This window comes from Schistocerca piceifrons, chromosome 8 (genome assembly GCF_021461385.2).
Source record: "Schistocerca piceifrons isolate TAMUIC-IGC-003096 chromosome 8, iqSchPice1.1, whole genome shotgun sequence".
Lineage (NCBI taxonomy): Eukaryota > Metazoa > Arthropoda > Insecta > Orthoptera > Acrididae > Schistocerca > Schistocerca piceifrons.
Window position 1 is genome coordinate 279,549,048 of NC_060145.1, and position 21,926 is coordinate 279,570,973.

The following is a 21,926-nucleotide window of genomic DNA, read 5'->3' on the forward strand; positions in this document are numbered from 1 at the left end:
TCTCTAGCTATTTTCGATCCCAACAAACCATTGGTTTTGGCTACAGACGCTTCACAATATGGTGTGGGAACAGTCCTCACCCATCGGAATGCATACCGCTTGGAGCAGCCAATGGTGTTTGCACCCGAAACTCTCAGTCCAGCACAGGTGCAGTACTGTCAGGTCGAGAAGGGGACTCTGGCTGTTGCAAATATGGTCACCAAATTTCATATTTTCTTGCAAGGAACAAAATTCTGACTGATTATGGCCCAGAAGCCATTAATTTTGTTTATTAGTCTGTCCACCCAGCCCCACGATAAAGCAGCCCACAGGTTGCAGCGGTGGGCCTTGTTTCTCTCCAAAAACAACTATAACTTTAAGTTTCGCCCCCACTGGACACCATGCCAACACAGACGCCTTACTCAGGCTGCTCGTTGGCCCAGACTTTGAGTTTGATCGAGAGGAGCTCCTTTGTTTTAATTTGGATATCTCCTCCCGCCAACCGATAGATGAAATTCTTCATGGTGCTCTTTGCGCCAGCCACTTTCTTTTGTATTCTAAGGTCTTCAGCAACCAGGAGCTTCACTCCCCTCTCACCTCTGGGGCCATCATGGATGTGGATGCAGCATCCATATCATGGCCATCCACACCATGCTTGGGAAGTCGGTGACACTCCGTCCCCAAAAGGGAGGGGTGTAGTGACCCACACAGATTCCACATGCGAGATCTGGACGCACACTTGTAAGGTTTGCCTCAGAAGTCGGCAGATGCTAAAACTGTCAGAGGCCACCAATCACAGATGCGTGCACAGCTTCTCATCTGTGTACTCTACTGGCCAGCCCACAGCTTACAGGGTTGGGCCTGGCCAGCCTTGTCCTCAGTTACATGTTGACATTCTAAGAATTATTTTACTAGCAGTGTAGCCACTTCATGGCAAGTGTCTTCTTGTAACAAGTTATTTCTAGATACAATGAAGTGTTGTATCTGTCACTGTCTGTGTGTTCTTTTGGTTAGAACACAAAGGGGAAAGTTATTACCAAAAATCCTAAAATTATTGATCAATTTAGTTTAAATTTTCACATACTGCTCTAATGAATGTTCAGAGAGGAGGAAATGGAGACACAGAGGGAGGAGAAGGTGGACATAGAAATCCATAAATGTTAGAAATGTGTGCTTTCTGTTATATTTCTTTTCTGTTTAACCAGACTGAGTCACAGTAACACATGGCCTGGAATATCTACTTACTAGTTATCTTTCATTTTTCATCTTATTCATGTATATGTCAACTTGTCTCATTCCATAAAATAGCCACACACTTTTCAATGTTGTTGTTCTCTTCATTGTGTTCAGATCTGTGGTTGATGTCAAGTAGTGGCATGACTGTAGCAAGCTTTACTTCATAATAAGTCAGTTAAACCAAATATGTGGAAGAGTGGGAGGGGTCGAAGGGAGTGAAAGTAATGGTTGTCGTGGCCCAGCCTGTTGTCAGTAGCAGAGAATTTTTTGTATGGACTTTTATGACCCTGGCATAGCAAGAACAGAGTGTGCCAGCTGTTTTTGTAGAATGTGCATTTTTATCATCAGTAACTTATGCTTTTTAATGAGCATGGACTATATTATTGAATCTGGTTCAGTACCATAACCAAAACAAAGATCAATAGCCAAAACATTGTTGTGATCTTAAGGAAAAGGCAGTTTTTGTGACAGCTAATGCTTGGTGCATTATAGGATAATGCTTAAATATTCAAAGTGTTAGCTAACTTTACAATTTCTGATGTGTCACTGAGTCTATCATTTTCATTACCGTATCATCACAGTAATTTTGACCAACAAATTTACATGTAGTTGTTTTAAATTTAGTAAAAATTGGAAATGTTGGACAAAGGGCTGGGAAATTTTACTTTTATTAAGTCATGGTAGCCACTTGTTTCTATAGAAGTATGATAGGAAGACGAGATTAAGGCATTTGGGGATGGGGGTGTGGGGGATTACTAAGTTTTTGAGGAGCAAGTAATTTTTTCCCCATTGTCTGTTACTCAAATAATAGACTGATGTCCCAATTATATTTTAGTGTAATGGCTTCTACACTCAGTTCCATGGTATAGTAATGATTCAGATAAGGTAGGAATATAAATAATCCAGCAACTGGCTGTAGAGTGTGTTAATTCTTGTACCAGTAGTATTTTTGAAGTTACATTCTCTGTGTCAAGTTATCTGTTTGTACAGTATTTGTGTTGCTAGAAATGAAATGTAAGTTTTTACATTTCAATTCCGTGTATGTTGTGTGTAAGCATAGCTGGTTACCCTAACAATGGACAGTTAGACATGCCATCATAACAACAGAAAATACTCAAAAGCAGTTGTGTAACACTGACAACGAAATTAGAGAGAGTCACAATGAAATACAGCTTTTGGAGCTCTCCCTTCATGTAACGCAAAGGGGTGTACTTGAAGTTACTCTCTGTGTCACATTATCTGTGTTCCTTTACAGATATGTATTTGTATTGTTAGAAATAAGAAATAATTCTGTATGTTTCCGTTCCTTGTGAGGTATTTTGTGTAATGTGTAGGTATCACCTACAGATGTTATCTGCTGTAACTGGAGATGTTTCCCAGATCTCAAAAGAGTTCTCATTACATTACTTCATCAATCTATTCTGATACAGACCAGACAGGAAAACAAAAATAGAACATTAAAGTTGTTTTATTACCAAGGTATGGACTAGAATATTTACAGTCTTCTTTACAGTAAAAAATTCTCAAATATCCTATGATAAAATACAGAGCTCTGTATATTGAATGTATGTACAATAACTACAGCAAGTTGTTTTTCATGGATTCATGTGCATTGGAGTTTCATATCATGATAAGAAGAAACCTCAGCACTCCATCCTCCTCTTATCCACATCTTCAGCACATTCAAACTGCAATTATTGTGGACTCTGAAACATTAAATTAGGGATTATGTTAGAAACAACACTCACTGAAGAAATACGTTGCATATCTGAATCTAAAGGTAAGGTGATACTTCAAACCAGATGAAAGTCTTCATTGTATTCAAACAAAAAACAGCATTAATGGACAAAATATGATAAAAGAAGGAACATATGGCCAGCAAGAGGAGAATGCTGTTACTGTCAATTCAGAATCATCATCTCTGTTCCATTGACAGACAAATAGAAAATAAAGGGAAAGTAAATGAAAGTGACACAACATAGGAAGAAAATAGTCACTAAAAACTCTGTATCAGGAAAGAAGCAAGTGAAAAATCTTGTACGCCAGATGATTTCATTCCACAAAGCATGTAATGTACGAGAGCTATCCACAAAGTACATTATGTTTTGGAATTTAAAATAAATAAAGTATTGGAAATTTTTTTTATTATATACAGATGAAAGCCACACTTAAATACTACTTTTCTACATAGTTGCCATTTAAATTAAGGCACTTATCGTAGCGATGGACGAGCTTGGAAATTCCTTCGTCGTAAAATTCGGCCGCCTGCGCCTTCAACCACGTGGTTACCTCTTCTTGAAGCTGTGCATCGTCATCAAAATGCTGCATAGCCAACCACTTCTTCATTGCTGGGAATAAGTGGAAGTCGCTCAGTGCCAATTTGGGACTGTACAGCGGATGAGGAAACAACTCCCACTGAAAAGGCTCGAGAACTTCACGAGTGGCATTTGCCGTGTGGGCCCGGGCGTTGTCGTGAATCAGCAAGATCTTTGAGCCCAACTTTCCCCTGCGCTTGTTTTGTATTGCTCTTCTGAGGTTGTGCAGAGTTTGGCAATACCTTTGAGAGTTTATTGTAGTGCCTCTTTCCAGGAAATCCACAAAAATCACACCTTTTCTGTCCCAAAAGAAGAGGTAACCACGTGGTTGAAAGTGCAGGTGGCCGAATTTTATGACAAAGGAATTTCCAAGCTCGTCCATCGCTACGATAAGTGCCTTAATTTAAATGGCAACTATGTAGAAAAGTAGTATTAAAGTGTGGCTTTCATCCGTATATAATTAAAAAAATTTCCAATACTTTATTTATTTTTAATTCCAAAATGTAATGTACTTTGTGGATAGCCCTCGTATATTACCATGGATCAGTCATACTCTGAACCTAAGTAATTGCTAAATTACTTCACTTTGTATTCTACCTTGAAAATATGTGGACAGAATAGATTCGAACCGATTTGTTTTTAAAGCAAAAAGCATATGGATCCTACCAGAGACTATGGTCGTGTGTGTGTGTGTGTGTGTGTGTGTGTGTGTGTGTGTGTGTGTGTGTGTGTGTGTGTGTGTGTGTGGAGGGGGACACAGGTGTGCACAGGCGCCTATGTTTTCTTGTTCTCTATTTCCAATGAAGGCCTTGTTGGCCGAAAATTTACTTTCTGACAGTCTTTCTATTGTGCCTATCTGTGACTTAGCATCTCTGCTACATGGTGAATAGGAACTATCCTTTTCATAATATTGTCACATTCCATCCTTGATTTTCCATTTTTGACTAGAATGTACATTATACTGAACATATAACAACAAACCTCTCAACATACTATTAGCTCCAAAATTACAAGTAAAAATATGTGCAGAACCTCAAGGTGTGACAAAGTAACAGATTAATTACACATAAGAACAAGCATGAAAGAGGTTGAAATTGTGTTTGAGATATACCCAACGAGTCAACACTTCTGCAGAATAACTTTACATCTCATTAAATCGGCTTCTGAAGCATTTATTTCATCATGCAGAATGGTATCAACAGGAGCACCAACATATAGTGAGATGTGACACGTCATTTCAGGGGAAATTACAGGTCATGGCTATGTCCTTGTAGATGAAGAAAGGTGACAATGAAGTTAAGTCATTGTCTTATTTTAGAATTAAGGCGGGAACAGTCCATAGTGTCAGAAATGCTGTGCTGTTATGTGCAAAGATGTTGCAGGTTTCCAGAGCATAGCATTATCAGCTGGGCAGAATGACAAACGGGGTGGCATCACTTCCACTTACAGAAGGGAAGGGAAGGGGAGGGGGAGCACCAAGTCTCAGAACGTGCAGTCCAAAGATGTGCTATGGCCACAGAACACCAGCCATGGATAATCTGTAAGAAACTATAAAAGCAGTGGAAATTATATTATTCTGTTTTTACTAATGAATTGTACAGCAGGAGATGAGGTCCTGCCTTGGACAGTTAGTTGAAGAAAGGCTTTTGTCATTTAGTAGGTTGCAAAAGATAAAAACCTTAGCTTTAGACCACAGCCTAAACTGCCAGGAGAAGTAGTTTGATGTAACATAGCAGTGCAGAACAGAGTAGGTGGTCTGCAAGGGAACAGTTACAAGATAGAGGTGACACATTTTTATTTAGTTATATTATGCAACATAGACCAGAAGACTATAAATCTAGATTTATTCCACACCAGAAGTGGGACAGGAACAGCTCATCTTGGTAACTCATTGAAATGTCAGGGTAAAATTGTGCCAAAAAGAGAGCAAAATTACATTAAGAAAAAGATTTTTATGAAAATTTTACATTAATATGCAAGAAAGATACATTGTTGTCCACGAAAACACAAAATAACAGCACTGATAAGATGCAGCATACATGCTGTTAAATTACACAGCCAATTCCTGAAGTGAGGCAGTATTGGTAGCCAAGCACTTAATACCTTTCTTTGACTACCGTTTCAAATTATGACTTCCAAGATGAAAACAGTCTATGAATTGGAAGAGAGAGATGATGGGAGTCCATACACCTTTCAACTTTACCATGCGGTGCCTGACTGCACAGCTATGACACGAGCCGCCACCACTAAAACGTCGTGAGCGTATTCGTCTATACATTTCAAGACATCATCACGCCGGCAGAATAGCAGACAACATAGTCTGATACACTAACCTGGCAAGCTGTAACAGTGATGAACTATTTATTCATTCCTTTTTTTTTAATTTTTTGGAGTCTTTGTGTCATGTATGCTCAATAGGTAGTGATTTATTGACTGAGGTATTTTATTTTATAATTGGTCGTATCAGTTATCAACTTAGGACTAACATATATTTTGTTATAGTTACTGAATGTCTATTACAACATGTCGTAACTATTTAGAACTACATGGAGAAATCACATTAGCAGTTTAATATTGGCAGACTACATCACATGTCCTATGCTCTGGATATCTGCTATCACTGGCTGGTGAAATCACATGACGGGCTATGATTGGCTGGCAAAAGTGCATCATGCAGTGCAATCTCGATTTCAGTGCTTCAGAAGCTAAAATGCTGTGTTTGGTGGAATTTGTATTTATGCTTCTGCAAAACAAAACAATATCCAATGTACATGTCACTGTGTAGGCCTATCAAAGATCTTTCCAAAATGCCTCCCCCTCCCCTCCCTAAAGTGCTGGGAATTCTATGCCAGTGTTTAAAACCTTTACCATTCAAAGGATTCATAAGTTTCACAGCTCAGGCGAAAAGTATATTCTCACTTTACACAGAAAAAATGTACTTTCACTATGGGTATAGCGTATTTGCACCCAGGAAACAGTGCATTTTTAAATAGGAAATCTGTGCAAAATCCGGGAATATTTTGTTCTTGATCATGTATAAACCGTGTAAATACCATAGCCTATGCTTGCAGAAGTCTTAATTAGAATGAATTAAATTTTACAGCTACCATAAAAAACTATTTGGAATTGTGTAGAGTTTTCAAAAGTTTCAAATGCTAGTATTGGCTTTAAAAAGTTGCACTGATCATCAGGCCTTAATGGAAAGTAAATTACTTCACCCCAGTTTGATGAGATGGATATTATTTTTGCAGGAGTTTCCTACAGAGATAAATTACATAAAAGGATCACTACGTACAGTACCTGATGTACTTCCCTGACTACAACTAGATATGAATATGATGAGTAGAACAGAGGGACCAGAAGCTCATTTTACAATTAACTTTTTATTGATAAGTTACACCAGTAAGTATGCGCCTCCTGGATCTCTATGTATCAGTGCTGACACCACCTCCTTGTACACCAACATCCCTCATTCCCACGGTCTTACCACTACTGAACGCAACCTTTCTCAATGTCCTTTAGACTCCAAACCCACTACCTCACTCCTCATACACCTTACTATCTTTATCCTAACTCACTACTATGCCTCCATTGAAGAGAAGGTGTATAAACAAATCTGTGGCACAGCCAGAGTCACCAGCATGGCACCCTCCTACCCCACCCTGTTTATGGGGCATCTAGGGGAAATCTTTCTAGCCTCCCTAAATGCAAAATTCTTCGTCTGGTTCAGGCTCACTGAAAATATCTTCATGATCTGGACTCAGGGCCAAGATACCCTATCTTTGTTCCTTCACAACCTCAACATCATCTGTCCTATTCGATTCATCTGGTCCTCAACTCAGCATGCCACCTTTGTAGATGTTGACCTCCTACACTCAGATGGCTCCATCTGCACTTCTGTCCACATCAAATGCACCAACCACCAACAGTGCCTGCATTTTGATAACCTGGCCACCCCGGGATAGTGTATCGGCAGAGACAAAAACTCCTTTGCTCAGTATGCTGAGGGTCTCACCAAGGCCTTCACAGACAGACACTAACCCCTAGACCCAGTCTGCAAACAGATCGCTTCTGCCATTTCCCCTCACACCACCAATCCTCCCACTACCACCAGGAACCAGCCCCCCCCCCAGACTGGAACAACTGAACCACATCCTTTGATTACCTATCGTCATGCCCTGAAATGGGAGGCAACCTACCCAAGATATTTCCCACCCATCCTAAAGTGGTGTTTAGTCACCCAACCTTCCTCCACAGCATCCTAGTGCATCCCTACAGCACTCCCACTCCCAGCCCCTGCCACAAGGATCATATCCCTGTGGAAGACTCAGGTGCAAAAGCTGCCCAATCCACCCACCCAGCAGTTTCTGTTCCAGTTTTGTCACAGGTTTACCCTACCCCATCAGGGACTGGGCCACCTGTGAAAGCAACCATGTCATTCACCACCTCTGTTGCAGTCAATGCAGTTTTTATATTGGTATGACTACCAACCAGCTGTCCATCAGGATGAACGGCCACTGCCAAACTGTGGCCAAGAGCAAAGCAGACCACCCTGTGGCACAACATGCTGCTGAACATAACACACTTGATTTCAATGGCTGCTTCACAACCCGAGCTGTCTGCATCCTTCCCTCCACCAATAGCTTTTCTGAACTGTGCAGATGGGAGTTATCCTTACAACACAATCTCCGCTCTCGTAAGTATCCTGGCAACCTAAGGTAACCACTGTCCCCACACCCTCCACCCAACAGTTTCCGCAATCTCTGTCCTATCATCTCCTCCCCATTCTCACATCCCACCATGTTTATTTGTGCCCTCTGCCAACGCATCACTCCGTCTTTCCCGCTCCTCTCCTTTTTTGCTTCTTTTTTCCCCACCTCTGTGCCCCATAACCTCCTAATGCTGTACCTGTTGGCATTCTAGTCCCTGAACACTCCACCAGAGAGCATTCATCTGTCTCCCCACCCATACACTACTATCTCATCCCTACTCCAGATTGCTGATTGCATCCCACATGATAGTTGCATTTCGGCTGGAGATGCTGGAGTTGGCTGCTTGCTTGTTGGTGTGTGTGTCTCTTTTACTGATGAAGGCATGTTTTGTCGAAAGCTATATGTAAGTGCCTTTTAATTGTGTCCGTCTGCAACTTAAAGTCTTCTTTACGGTAAGTAGCAGTCTGTCTTTTCTTACATTGTTGAAATTCTTATATAAGGAATATTTGTATTTTTTTGAATAATTTCTACTATATAGTTGGGTTTATAACACTTTTTGTATGGGAGGTTAGCTTAGAAGAGAGGAGATAACAAAACTCTCTTCCTAAACTACAATACCTAGTTTTGTAAGAACAGAGAGCAACACAGTATTGTAACTAGAGATAAAGTGAATGTGTTATAGAAATAAAAAGATACTAAAGGTTCTAGAATCACAATGAAGTGTGCATATTAACCCTTTCTCTGCTACTGATATGCTCTCTGTATTCCATGCTGAGGGCAACTTTTTCCATGGCCTTACTACTCACCAAGTGCTGGTACCTGCACTGAAAGATTGCATTCCTCGATATGAAGTACTCATCAACCATTTTTTCGAAAACTATTAGGTGGAAAAATTTGATGTTTGCACATTGTACAGGATACCTTCACTCAATAAAGGACTGAACTTCTTTTCACTGTATGCCATAGTTGCTGCACTGCATCAACTGAAGTAAAACACTGAATGAAACTTTAAAGATTTTACAAAGGTAAAAATGTGTTCATAAACTTTGTGTATGGTTAATTTTAGCACACACACTGCAGTGAATTAAATGTAGGTAACATAGTGAAAAATTATTTGAAACTGAGAGCAGAAAATATCTCACTTTGTTCTCGAGTTACTTGGTTTGATATCCAACAGCCAGTTGTTCACAATGCACTCATTGCCGTCCTTGCTCATCAAGAATAATGTGCTCATAATAATCCTCATATCTCATTAACAATTCAAGAGATCAAAATGATGTTGTCTGCAAATGACAGCATGCAATGAAGAATGTATGTTGTATGATAAATACTCAAAATTTTTTTATTCACTGAGATATGGAAGTAACTCGGGTGCAGCAGTGAGAGGTCTGTAGCTCAGAACGCATACAGATGTCCATAGCACTGTAGGAAAACCAACGTGATGTGTGTGTACACTCCAACAGCAGTGAAAGGATTATATTCCTCCTTAAATGTGATTTTCTGAAGCAATGTGACATTACAGCCAACAATATAATTTAACAAACTCAAAATGCAAAGACATTTTAGAGTATTTGGGTAAGGTGATAGAATGACTCAACTCATATGCTAGAGATGTCATAAAGGTTAGTTATGCTCATTTAATTTAAATGTATTATGAAGAAAGTTTTCCTTTTGGGTTTAAAACTGTTCAAAATATCACAAGTATTAAGTTATTGTACAGAGTTAACTTTCATGACATCTTTCCTCTTAGTTGGGGAATCTGAGGTATGACACGTCATTTCATGGTAATTATAGGTCACACCTATGCCCTTTTAGATGAGGAATGGTGATCATGAAGTTATGTCCTCGTTTTATTTTAGAATTAAGGCAGAAACAGCCCACTGTGTAGGATATGCTATGCTGTTAAGTGCAGATGTTGCGGATTTCTAGAGTGCAGTGTATCGGCTGGGTAGAATGACGGATGGGGTGGCACCATTTGCTAAAGGGGGGGGACTATCTACTCTTAGAATGTGCAGCCCTAAGGTGTGCTATGACCATGGAACTTGAGCCATGAATAATCTGCGAGAAGCTACAAAAATGGTGGAATTTATGTTATTCTGTTTTTATTATTGAATTGTGTAGTAGGAGATGACATCTTGTCTTGTGAAATAAGATAAAGCTCTGTATGGAGAAGAGGAAATATATAGACTGTTGACTGAAGAAAGGCTTTTGTCATTTAGTAGCCTGCAGAAGATAAAAGCTTTTTTCTTGTAGCTTTAGACTGCAGCCTAAACTGCCAGAAGTACACTACTGGCCATTAAAACACTACTGGCCATTAAAATTGCTACACCAAGAAGAAATGCAGATGATAAACGGGTATTCATTGGACAAATATATTATACTAGAACCGACATGTGATTACATTTTCACACAATTTGGATGCATAGATCCTGCAAATCATTACCCAGAACAACCACCTCTGACTGTAATAATGGCCTCGATACACCTGGACATTGAGTCAAATGGAGCTTGGACGGCATGTACAGGTACAGTTGCCCATGTAGTTTCAACACGATACCACAGTTCATCAAAAGTAGTGACTGGCGTATTGTGATGAGCCAGTTGCTAGGCCACCATTGACCAGATGTATTCAATTGGTGAGAGATCTGGAGAATGTGCTGGTCAAGGCAGCAGTTGAACATTTTCTGTATCCAGAAAGGCCCGTACAGGACCTGCAACATGCGGTCGTGCATTATCCTGCTGAAATGTAGGGTTTTGCAGGGATCGAATGAAGGGTTGAGCCACGGGTCGTACCACATCTGAAATGTAACGTCCACTGTTCAAAGTGCCGCCGTCAATGCGAACAAGAGGTGACAGAGACGTGTAACCAATGGCACCCCACACCATCATGCCGGGTGACACGCCAGTATGGCGATGACGAATACACGCTTCCAATGTGCTTTCACCGTGATGTCGCCAAACATGGATACGACCATCATGATGCTGTAAACAGAACCTGGATTCTTCCAAAAAAATGACGTTTTGCCATTCATGCACCCAGGTTTGTCATTGAGTACACCATCGCAGGTGCTCCTGTCTGTGATGCAGCGTCAAGGGTAACCGCAGCCATGGTCTCCGAGCTGATAGTCCATGCTGCTGCAAAAGTCGTCAAACTGCTTGTGCAGATGGTTGTTGTCTTGCAAACATCCCCATCTGTTGACTCAGGGATCGAGACGTGGCTGCACGATCTGGTACAGCCATGCGGATAAGATGTCTGTCATCTTGACTACTAGTGATACGAGGCCATTGGGATCCAGCACGGCGATCCATATTACCCTCTGAACCCACAGATTCTATATTGTGCTAACAGTCATTGGATCTCGACCAACACAAGCAGCAATGTCGCGTACGATAAACCGCAATCGCGATAGGCTACAATCTGACCTTTATCAAAGTCGGATACATGATGGTACGTATTTCTCCTCCTGACATGAGGCATCACAACGTTTCACCAAGCAATGCCGGTCAACTGCTGTTTGTGTACGAGAAATTGGTTGGAAACTTTCCTCATGTCAGTACATTGTAGGAGTTGCCACCGGCGCCAACCTTGTGTGAATGCTCCGAAAAGCTAATTATTTGCATATAAGAGCATCTTCTTCCTGCCAGTTAAATTTCGCGTCTGTAGCATGTCATCTTCATGGTGTAGCAATTTTAATGGCCAGTAGTGTAGTTTGATGTAACATGGCACTTCAAACCAGAGTAGGTGGTCTGAAGGAGAAGAATTACAAGACAGAGAGATTTTTATTTATTTCCATTTTGGAACGTAGGAAAGAAGACTATAAATCAATACCTGTCCCCACCAGAAGCAAGACAGGAACAGCTCAATAGTACATCTGTGATGCATATTTCAGCCCATATAAATAAACAAACATCATTCTTCTGCATGAACACAATACATGCACCTCCCGTCCACACAGAAACCCTTCATGATTGGAATACTCCTTTGTCGATGATAAAGTTTAACAAGTGGAACACAATGTTGATAGTGACACCAATCACAACACCAAAGGGGCATAGTAAGGCACAACAGTAGCTATACACTTAGGCAAAGTTGACTGGTCACTACAGCAAAAATGGGCACTTTATTCAGTAAGCAGTGGTGACAAAGGAGATAATGGACTTAGGAAAATTTTAAGCAACTCGGGGAGCATTATCCCTTCATGCAAACTAGGCCATACTACAGAGCACACTGGCACAGCCACATCAGTTTCGGTAATCAAGAAGGTAAGTCTGTGACCTCGACTTACAACACCAAGGCAATGAGTGAAACACAAGGACTTCACATTATGCATGTATCATTATTATATATCGTACTATTGACAAAAGTTCAATAATGATAAAACATTGCACTATTCAATAAATAACATGTAACATACTCTATGACTAATGGTTACTGTAGCATATGACACAGATAAATAACTGGGATGAGAAGACATACAGAAGGGAGATTTTGCATATTCATGTATATGGGCTGAAATAACTGCCACAGAAGCTGATTTGACACAACATAAATTTATTCTGCACAAGTGTCTACCTGCTGTTCAAAGGCTATTACAACCTCTGCCAGACTTGTTCTTCGGTAATGTTGACCTATTACTTTACGGCAGGCTGAGTCTTTAAACTTTTTTCTGAAATATAATGGTAGAATTAAGAGCATATTAAGAGTGGGCATCTATGAATGGTTGACTGTCCCTGCACTTTTCTCTTCCTCACTGATTCTGGCAGAATGACTAAACTGCTACAATCAGAAAATGCACCAATAATTATTGTTGCAGTTTCTTTTAAGTATTTTATAATTGCAATGTTCATTCAGATGACATGTGAAAGATACCCTAATGCAAACTTCCTTGGTTTTCTCAGTGGGCCACGGCATTCAACCACTAATAAACAAAATTGCTTCATGGTGACATAAATAAAAATGTCATGTGACTAGGGCCTCCCGTCGGATAGACTGTTCGCCGGGTGCAAGTCTTTTGATTTGACGCCCCTTCGGCGACTTGCACAACGATGGGGGTGGAATGATGATGATTAGGACAACACAACACCCAGTCCCTGAGTGAAGAAAATCTCCGACCCAGCCGGGAATTGAACCCAGGCCCTTAGGATTGACATTCTGTCGCGCTGACCACTCAGCTACTCGGGGCGGACATTGTGACATTACTAAACAGGCTGTAAGTGTGGTAACCATTCTGCCTACTTATTTTATTTTTAACACATTATACAGGATATTACTACACATGCAGTAGTCTGGATGAGAGAAAAACTTAGGAAGGCGTCATACAACAACAGAATAATTCTTATATTCTCAGGTAACAGAACGGATGATTATTTGACCAGTACGTCTCTCCAAGAATAATTATGCAGTTATTATGCACTGCATTGGCATTAATAACAAACTATGTGTTATCAAATTACCTGGGTGTTTTGCTATAAAATGTATGAACCATCCACTTCCACCATTATGAACACTAGTCACATATCGGACAACAGTAGTCGTCGTGGCTCCTTCAAATGGTGCTGGCTGATCCTGTAGAATCAAAAAGCAAGAAATTTAAGTTTTTTCCTATTACATAAAAACAGACAGCAGTAGCATTAAAAAACTTCAAAGTCAATCACTCAGAGAAAGTTAAACTCTCTGTACAGTTCACAGATAGTAACACGAATGTACAGAAGTACCAACTTCGTGATTTAAAATGAGTATGTAATACAGCGGTGTTTCAATCTACTATTGTGATAGTATGACTATGTTTTCCATACGTAAACTTCTAGGTCCCAGAACAATATTATAAACTAAACTTAAGTGTTCATGGCAAAAAGTACAAAATGTATATATTTAATATATGTTCATTATTTGTATGTATAAAAATGCAGCAACTCACCTCTCCACAATATTTTGTGCGGAGTGTTTTTGCACCAGTGGCCTGATTCAAGTCATAGATCTCCAAAAAGTCTGTGCTGCAGGTTGTTCTTGAACCAATACTAAACTCTGGAAAGTATTGCCCATATACGTCAGTAACTAGCCAATATTTTTGCAAAATACAGTCCTAATGTTGGTAAAATGTCTCAATATCTTTCAAATCAATGATAGGTGCCAGTCATACCTCACGTGTAGCCATCACAGAAGAGAAACTTTATGAAGTGCTTGTAGTGGTAAATAGAGCAAAAACCTGTATATTAAATTTTGATATATGTCACAGCTTAAAGTGTTACTATATGTGGTTAGTTGGCATTACTTTTTGACATCATTATTGTGCAGTTTCTTAGAGAAACAAAAATTCTATAAACAGCATTTCTACAGCAAATCAAGAGATTTCATTTTTACAGCAAATCAATAGATTTTATTTTTAAGATGAGAATGATTTGTGACTCCATTCTATGCACTACTCAATGACAAATGTAAAAGCATGGAGGGCTCACATTATGAGAAGCAGGCTGTGACATGTGGCCATACAGCTTACAATACTTAAGTTGTTATGGAATGAAGACAATATGATTTTGTCACATCTCAAGCTTTGAGGTACTTGAACTGGAACAATTTTACTGATGTAATCACATTAGAAGATACATGAGAATAATTGTTGCTGAGTCATGGCACAATAGAAGATTATATTGCAGAAATGATACTGCAAATATCTGCTAAAACGTCAGAGAAAATGTACCTGACAACTCTTAGGAGAGATACCCTGTATATTTCATGTTCTATGTATGATGTACCAGATTGTCATCTCTTTTCATGTACACTGATTGATTGATTTATTTATTTATTTATTGATCCACTTTAAGCATTTTTCATGCAATTGATCTCGTCATTTTACATACATTATATAATTACAAAATAAGTCATACATTTTTAACATTCTGAATGAGTAAATATGTTTTATACTGCACATGTTTAGTAGTCATTAAACATAAATGTGTCGTGCAGAATGACAAAAGGAGATACTGTATGTGTAACACAATACACATGCTAAGAAAAACATTTTAACAAATATAAATGAGACAGGCTTAATACATGTTAAGCATTGGAGAAAATGCATTATGTAAATAAAGCATAACAGCATGGTACAATAACATTTTCAGAAGAACTTATGTAATAGGGTGGTCATGTCATACAGCAGTTAACTATTGAGTAAAAATACATTATTTAAATAAAGCACAACCGCATGATACAATAACATTTTCAGAAGTGCTCATGTAATATGGTGGTCATGTCATACAGCAGTTTTAATAGATTAGATCATTTTTATTACATACTTTAAATTCTTCTATTGTATAGAATGCTTTTTGTCCAAGCCATCTTTTTGTAATATTTTTTAAGACATTCAGTGATACACTGTGTGCTGTAGGTGGTAGCATGTTAAATAATTGTATCCCTGTCTATGTGTTAACTGTTTTGGGTTTTTTAAAGCCTAGTAACTGGGATGTCCATCATCTGCCTTTGGTGTGTGTCATGGCTATGTACAGACTCATGCAGTTTATAGCTTTCTTGGTTTTCCTTTATGTGCACTAAGCAACTGAGAATAAACAGTGATGTAAGTGTCAGTATTTTTAACTCTTTGAAATAGTCTCTACATGATACGTGGTTTCCCACTCCAGCAATACACCTAACGGCCTTTTTCTGCCAAAGAAAAATTCTTTTTGCCCCAGAGGCATTGCCCCATAACAGCACTGCATACGTGAGGTGGCTATGAAAAAAAGCATAACAGGCATTTAGCAGTAGCTCATCCGTCACACAAGTCCTGAGCTTAGTTACCTGATAGGTGACTCGGGATAACTTTTTGCATACATAATTGGTGTGAGTTTCCCAGGTTAATTTTGGGTCCAGATGAATGCCAAGAAAATTAACTGAGGAACTACAGTTGTCATTGTTACATAGGCTGAATAGAATGTTTACTGTTTTAGAGTGGTTAATTTGTAATTCATTTGCTCCGAACCATACACTGGATATTCTGAGTTGTTCTGCACTTTTGTGCTTGAGTATGTCCAAGGCCCTATCTACTGTAAGAAAGGTGGTGTCGTCTGCATATAGTATGGACTTACAAGGCATCATATTGGACAAACCATTTACATAAATTATGAAAGGCAAGGGTCCAAGCACGGACCCTTGTGGCACATCTCGTGTTACACCCAGTGTGTTTGACCACTGTCATTTTTAAACATGTTGGGAAACAACCACTAGTAAACATCCAATTTACAAGTACACAGAGTGGAAATGCTATTGTATCTCCTATTTTTCTAATTACAAAATTAGAAGGACCATAAATGTCTTCTGCTCTTGAACTTCTTAATTTTGCAATTGATCTCATGATATCACTTAACTGGACCTCTTTCCACTCACATGTAGGTGAAATGTGTTCCAAATGTTGCAGGAAAGATACAGCATCCTTCAGGTCCTGTTGACGTTTATTATTTGACTCAGATGCAGCAGAGGAACTTATGTCACAAGCACTAATGAAATAGGCATTGAATTCATCTGGTGTGATATTCACATTACACAAGCACTAATGAAATAGGCATTGAATTCATCTGGTGTGATATTCACATTACAGTCATCACTTTTACAGTTCTTACTTCTCTCCAGTTCAGTCTTTACAACATTCCATGAAGCTTTACATTTGTTGTCAGAATTATTAATGTAATTGTCATTTGCCTCACACTTTGCTAACCTGATTTCTGATCTGTATTTACTCTTTAACTTAATATAACTAGCTTTGTCTGCATCATGATTTTTATATTTATCATAATAAATCATAACCAATACTCTAAGCCTCTGCAGAGTGGGTGTGAATCACTTGGGTGTAGAGTCATGTTTTCTGGTTGTTGCCGTATTTCTTTCCAGAACTTTTGGACAACAGGTCTTAAAAACGTCTGCGAGTATATTGATAAAAACTATAAATGCATCCTTGACACTTTCACTATCAAGTAGGATGTCATTCCATCTAACCATCTGCAACTGTGTCCTGTAGTTGTCAATATTTTGATCATACAGTAGCCTGATATGCTTTGCTTTGGGGCAGTTAGATATAGGTTTATTGATTTTTAATTTTATCCATATCCCCTCATGGTCTGAAAGAAAATAAATACTGAACAACCCTAGCTCATATAGATCTTTTTCAACATTGGTGATAACATTATCAAGACAGGATAACTGCCTTGTTGGATTGTTACTAATGCAATATAGATCATGTGATCTTAACATATTCTGTAGATAAAGCTGCTTTGATGTCTTTAGCCTTATATCAATGTTTATGTCTCCAAATATTAATATTCTATATTTGCTTAACTTTTCAAAGTGTAAGATCATTTTTTCTAAGACCTGTGTAAATACTTCACTGTCACTATCTGAAGTATGTATGGTATACATGATGAGTGAAAGAGACAGCGAAGTAATAACATTAAGATATAATATAGTACCTCTCAGTAACTGAACAACTTCTTACTATTATTATTATTATTATTATTATTATTGAGTAACAACAAATATGGAAAACAATGCAAGTTACTAGTTTATTACTTACGTCTAAAAGTGAGATACGGATGCAAATTTTTAGGAACAGAAATCTCCCACTGACAGTCAGACATATTTCGGAAGTTTGTTGGATACATAGGGCTACTGAATGTGCCTGCCGTGTTAAATAATTTGCCTCCACAGCCATTACCTGGAAAAAATAAATACTTTTCATAGATTTAGAAATAGTTACAGAACTATAGATAACAATGATTCTAACAATTAATGATTTCTTGATCTTGCTTTACCATAACAAATTTATGTAAAATTCTGTCATTAAAGCCTTTTCAGAGATGAAAAATTCTGTAAACTGTCTGGACACAGAGTAAAATTAAGTTAATTTTAAAACTGAATTATAGTTTTAAGATGATGGAAATTTACATAGTTTGCTTCTCTACTTCTATATTTTTCTGTATTACATTTATTTAAACTAACAATTACGTTTTAATAACTTGTTACTTGTTGCCTGCATAAAATTCAACCACTGTATACTCTACTTGAAGCATATATATAAATATGTAGCAGTTATGGAATGTGGAAGACTAGATCAGGTTTTATAGTATACTTGAAGAGTTTTCTGCAAAAGGGGGGGGGGGGGGAGAGAGAGAGAGAGAGAGAGAGAGAGAGAGAGAGAGAGAGAGAGAGAGAGAGAGAGAGAGAGAGAGAGAGGGGGGGAGTTTATTACATGTATGAATATACCTGTCCATGCATCCTCTACTGAAGAATTAAAATACGACTTCTTGTTCATGTATCTGTCCACTGCTTCATTTATCGATCAGTACCGTGAGTGCTTATCTTTACTGATACCACTGTTCGTATCCCACAGAAGATGCTCCATTTTCAGATTAATGTCAATTATTTACTATCTATCAGGGATATTGCATACAGTTATTGATTTATACATTTATGTTAGTGAATTCACTGTTATATTTTATTCGAAGAGCATAATCAAAGCTTCAAACTAACTATTCTGTTAATCACCAGAGTAAAGAGAGATTAATTACTTTCAAATGGGTTCTGTGTCTTCACTAAGGATTACAAAAATGTTCAAATGTGTGTGATTTCCTAAGGGACCAAACTGTTGAGGTCATCAGTCCCTAGATTTGTGCACTGCTTAAACTAATTTACGCTAAGAACAACATACACATACACACACACACACACACACACACCCATGCCCAAGGGAGGACTTGAACTGCCGGTGGGAGGGACTGCGTAAGCCATGAGAGGGGCCGCGTAATCCGTGACATGGCACCTCAAACTGTGCGGCCATTCCGTGTGGCAAAGGATTACAAGTGAAGTCCCTTATTATTGTTTTACAATTTTAACAGACATACAGAAGTGAACTGTGAGTTCAATAAACTGCAAAATGAACTGGAGAACTATTAAAGAAATCTGAGAAAATTTGTAGTACCAATATAAAACTCAGATTTTTTGTATGTTTCTTCATGAATGTTTTTCCTTTGGTGAAATGGTTTTGAGCATAGGACAATCAACTACAATGGGTATGTCTGCATGTTAAGTAAATAATATTATGATATTGACAATATTATGAAAAGTATAGAGTGCTACTTGCCATGTAGAGGAGACACTGAGTCAAAGACAGGTGCAATGAAAATACTGCTGAACATTAAGGCTTTCACCAAAATGCCTTCTTTGGAAATAGAACACAGACTCACATTCACACAAGCACAATTCACATGTACCTGGCTATTGTCTCCAACTCATGGTTGCCAGTTAGGCAGACAGTCTCACAGATCTGTAAATTTTTTATTCAAAAGAATTCTCATCAATTACATGTCAATAAATGTTTCCCTTTCAAGTTTTAATAGCTTTCCTCACATTTTTTCCCTAAACATTAATGTTTCACATTCATATGATAAAAGACGTACCATATTGTTCAGTTTTGAACTGGCTGTTAGAGAATGTTCTGCTGGATCCTGCTAGACATGTATCTATTTCTATACCTGTTCTATTGTCCTTATTTAAGGGACTCCCTTAGTATTGAAGTGTTAAATTCACTTAAAGGTTAATCCATCAACAGTCAAGGGTGCATCAGTTTGGTTTTCATACCCATCAACAGTTACGTCTCCTCTCCTCATTGACAAATAATCCTGTTTTCTCAGCAGTTTTGTAACTTTCTCAAAAAATTCTCGTTAGTTATGCATTGTGGTGCTCCAGAAATTTTCACTGTTCTGATTGCGATAAAATGATGCTACAGGTGTACCAGATAGTTCCAATTTGACATTATACATCCTGGTATTATACTGTTCGTGTCATCTGTGCATGATTTATCAGGGATACGAAAGATACCTCAAGTACCAGCCTTGCCTTCAGATGCTGTCTCCTCTGCAGCAGGTACAGGATCTATATTACTAAATGGCCATCCCAGTTCATGGTTAATGACTCCAGTTGCAGGTAGTCTATTGAATGGCTACCACAGGCAGTAAAATTTGATTTTCAGCATTTTGCATCATTATTGACTGAATTTAAAAATTTAAAATGCACTTCTACATCTCCATGGATACTCTGTAAATCACATCTAAGTGCCTGGCAGAGGGTTCATCAAACTACCTTCACAATTGTCTATTATTCCAATCTCGTATAGTGCATGGAAAAAATGAATACCTACATCTTTCTGTGTGAGCTCTGATTTCCCTTATTTTATTATGGTGATCATTTCTCCCTATGTACATCAGCACCAACAAAATATTTTTGCATTTGGAGGAGAAAATCACATTTGGAGGAGAAAGTTGGTGATTGAAATTTCGTGAGAAGATTCCACCACAACGAAAAACGCCTTTGTTTTAATGATGTCCACCCCAAATCCTGTGTCTTTTCAGTGTCACTCTCTCCCTTATTTTGCAATAATACAAAATGTGCTACCCTCCTTTAAACTTTTATGATGTACTCCATCAATCCTGTCTGGTAAGGATCCCACATCATGCTGCAGTACTCTAAAAGACAAGGACAGACAAGCATAGTGTAGACAGTCTCTTTAGTAGATCTGTTACATTTTCTAAGTGTCCTGCCAATGAAACACAGTCTCTGGTTAGCCTTTCCCACAACATTTTCTATGTGTTCCTTCCAAATTAAGTTGTTTGTAATTTTAATGCCTAGGTATTTAGTTGAATTAATAGCTTTTAGATTTGACTGATTCAAAGTGTAAACGAAGGTTAATGGATTCCTTTTAACAGTCATGCAGATGATCTCACGCTTTTCATTATTCAGGGTCGATTGCCAATTTTTGCACCATACAAATATCTGTTCTACATTGTTTTGATGTCATAATCTACTCATTAAGAGGTATAATCTTGTGTTGAAGGTTTAATGCAACAAGACAAGTATTACAGTTAGAAACTGTGTATATATCTTTAGGCAGCGTAACTGACGATGCCTAAATACCCACATTATATTCATGTAGGATTTGAGAATGAGAGCACTTGTAACAAACTTTACACATAATTTCAAACCTTTACAAAACTTTTTCTTGCTGATTCCTGCCCCCCATGCACACATACAAAATGATGAAAAGGAAAAGTTTGTCTCTTACTAAATTTTTGCCTTCATGCGCTAAAACTTCAGCACCAGGCAAGGTGTTTTAATTCATTGCTTCCTTTCTATTAACTCCCTTCACAACACATTTTGCAGACAGTATCCACATATATACCAGTAAAGTTACATAACTGAATGCACAAAGCTTAGGAGATATGATGTCAAAACATTAAGATGCTTGAAAAACCACATATTCCTTAAAATAATGCACAAATTACCCAGACCATATTCATCCAATATTTGATAATGAAAGCACTCAGTGACTTGCAACAAACTTTAAACATAATTTCAAATCTTTTCTAAACTTTTTCTCATTTACTTGCTTAATGTCAAATATTTAATACATTAACATTTGTATTCAAAAGTCTGAAGCTGTTTTACACATAGGAATATGATTGTTTAAAGAACTGGGGGCTTCGTAGTGGATCATTACTCATCCACTTGGCCGTGAGTGCTGTGTCATCTTGTGTTGGCATCCGACACAGGGACTCACAGATCAAGAACTCATAGCATTATACTGATCCCTCGAACCAACGAGTTTGAGGTGCTGTCTTGCACAGAAAATGAAACTGAGCCAGTGAG

The 21,926-nt window shown here is 38.4% G+C and overlaps 1 protein-coding gene across 1 annotated transcript in view; it reads right to left on the reverse strand.

The window, feature by feature from the left end:
- Positions 1-2,667: 2,667 nt before the first annotated feature.
- LOC124711575 (cubilin-like) overlaps positions 2,668-21,926 on the reverse strand; it is a gene marked incomplete in the record, with an annotated part of 644,865 nt that continues 625,606 nt past the window's right edge. The window contains 4 exon segments of the mRNA XM_047241722.1: positions 2,668-2,921; positions 13,697-13,808; positions 14,161-14,267; positions 17,800-17,940. Coding sequence (XP_047097678.1) covers positions 2,899-2,921; positions 13,697-13,808; positions 14,161-14,267; positions 17,800-17,940 — 383 coding nt within the window.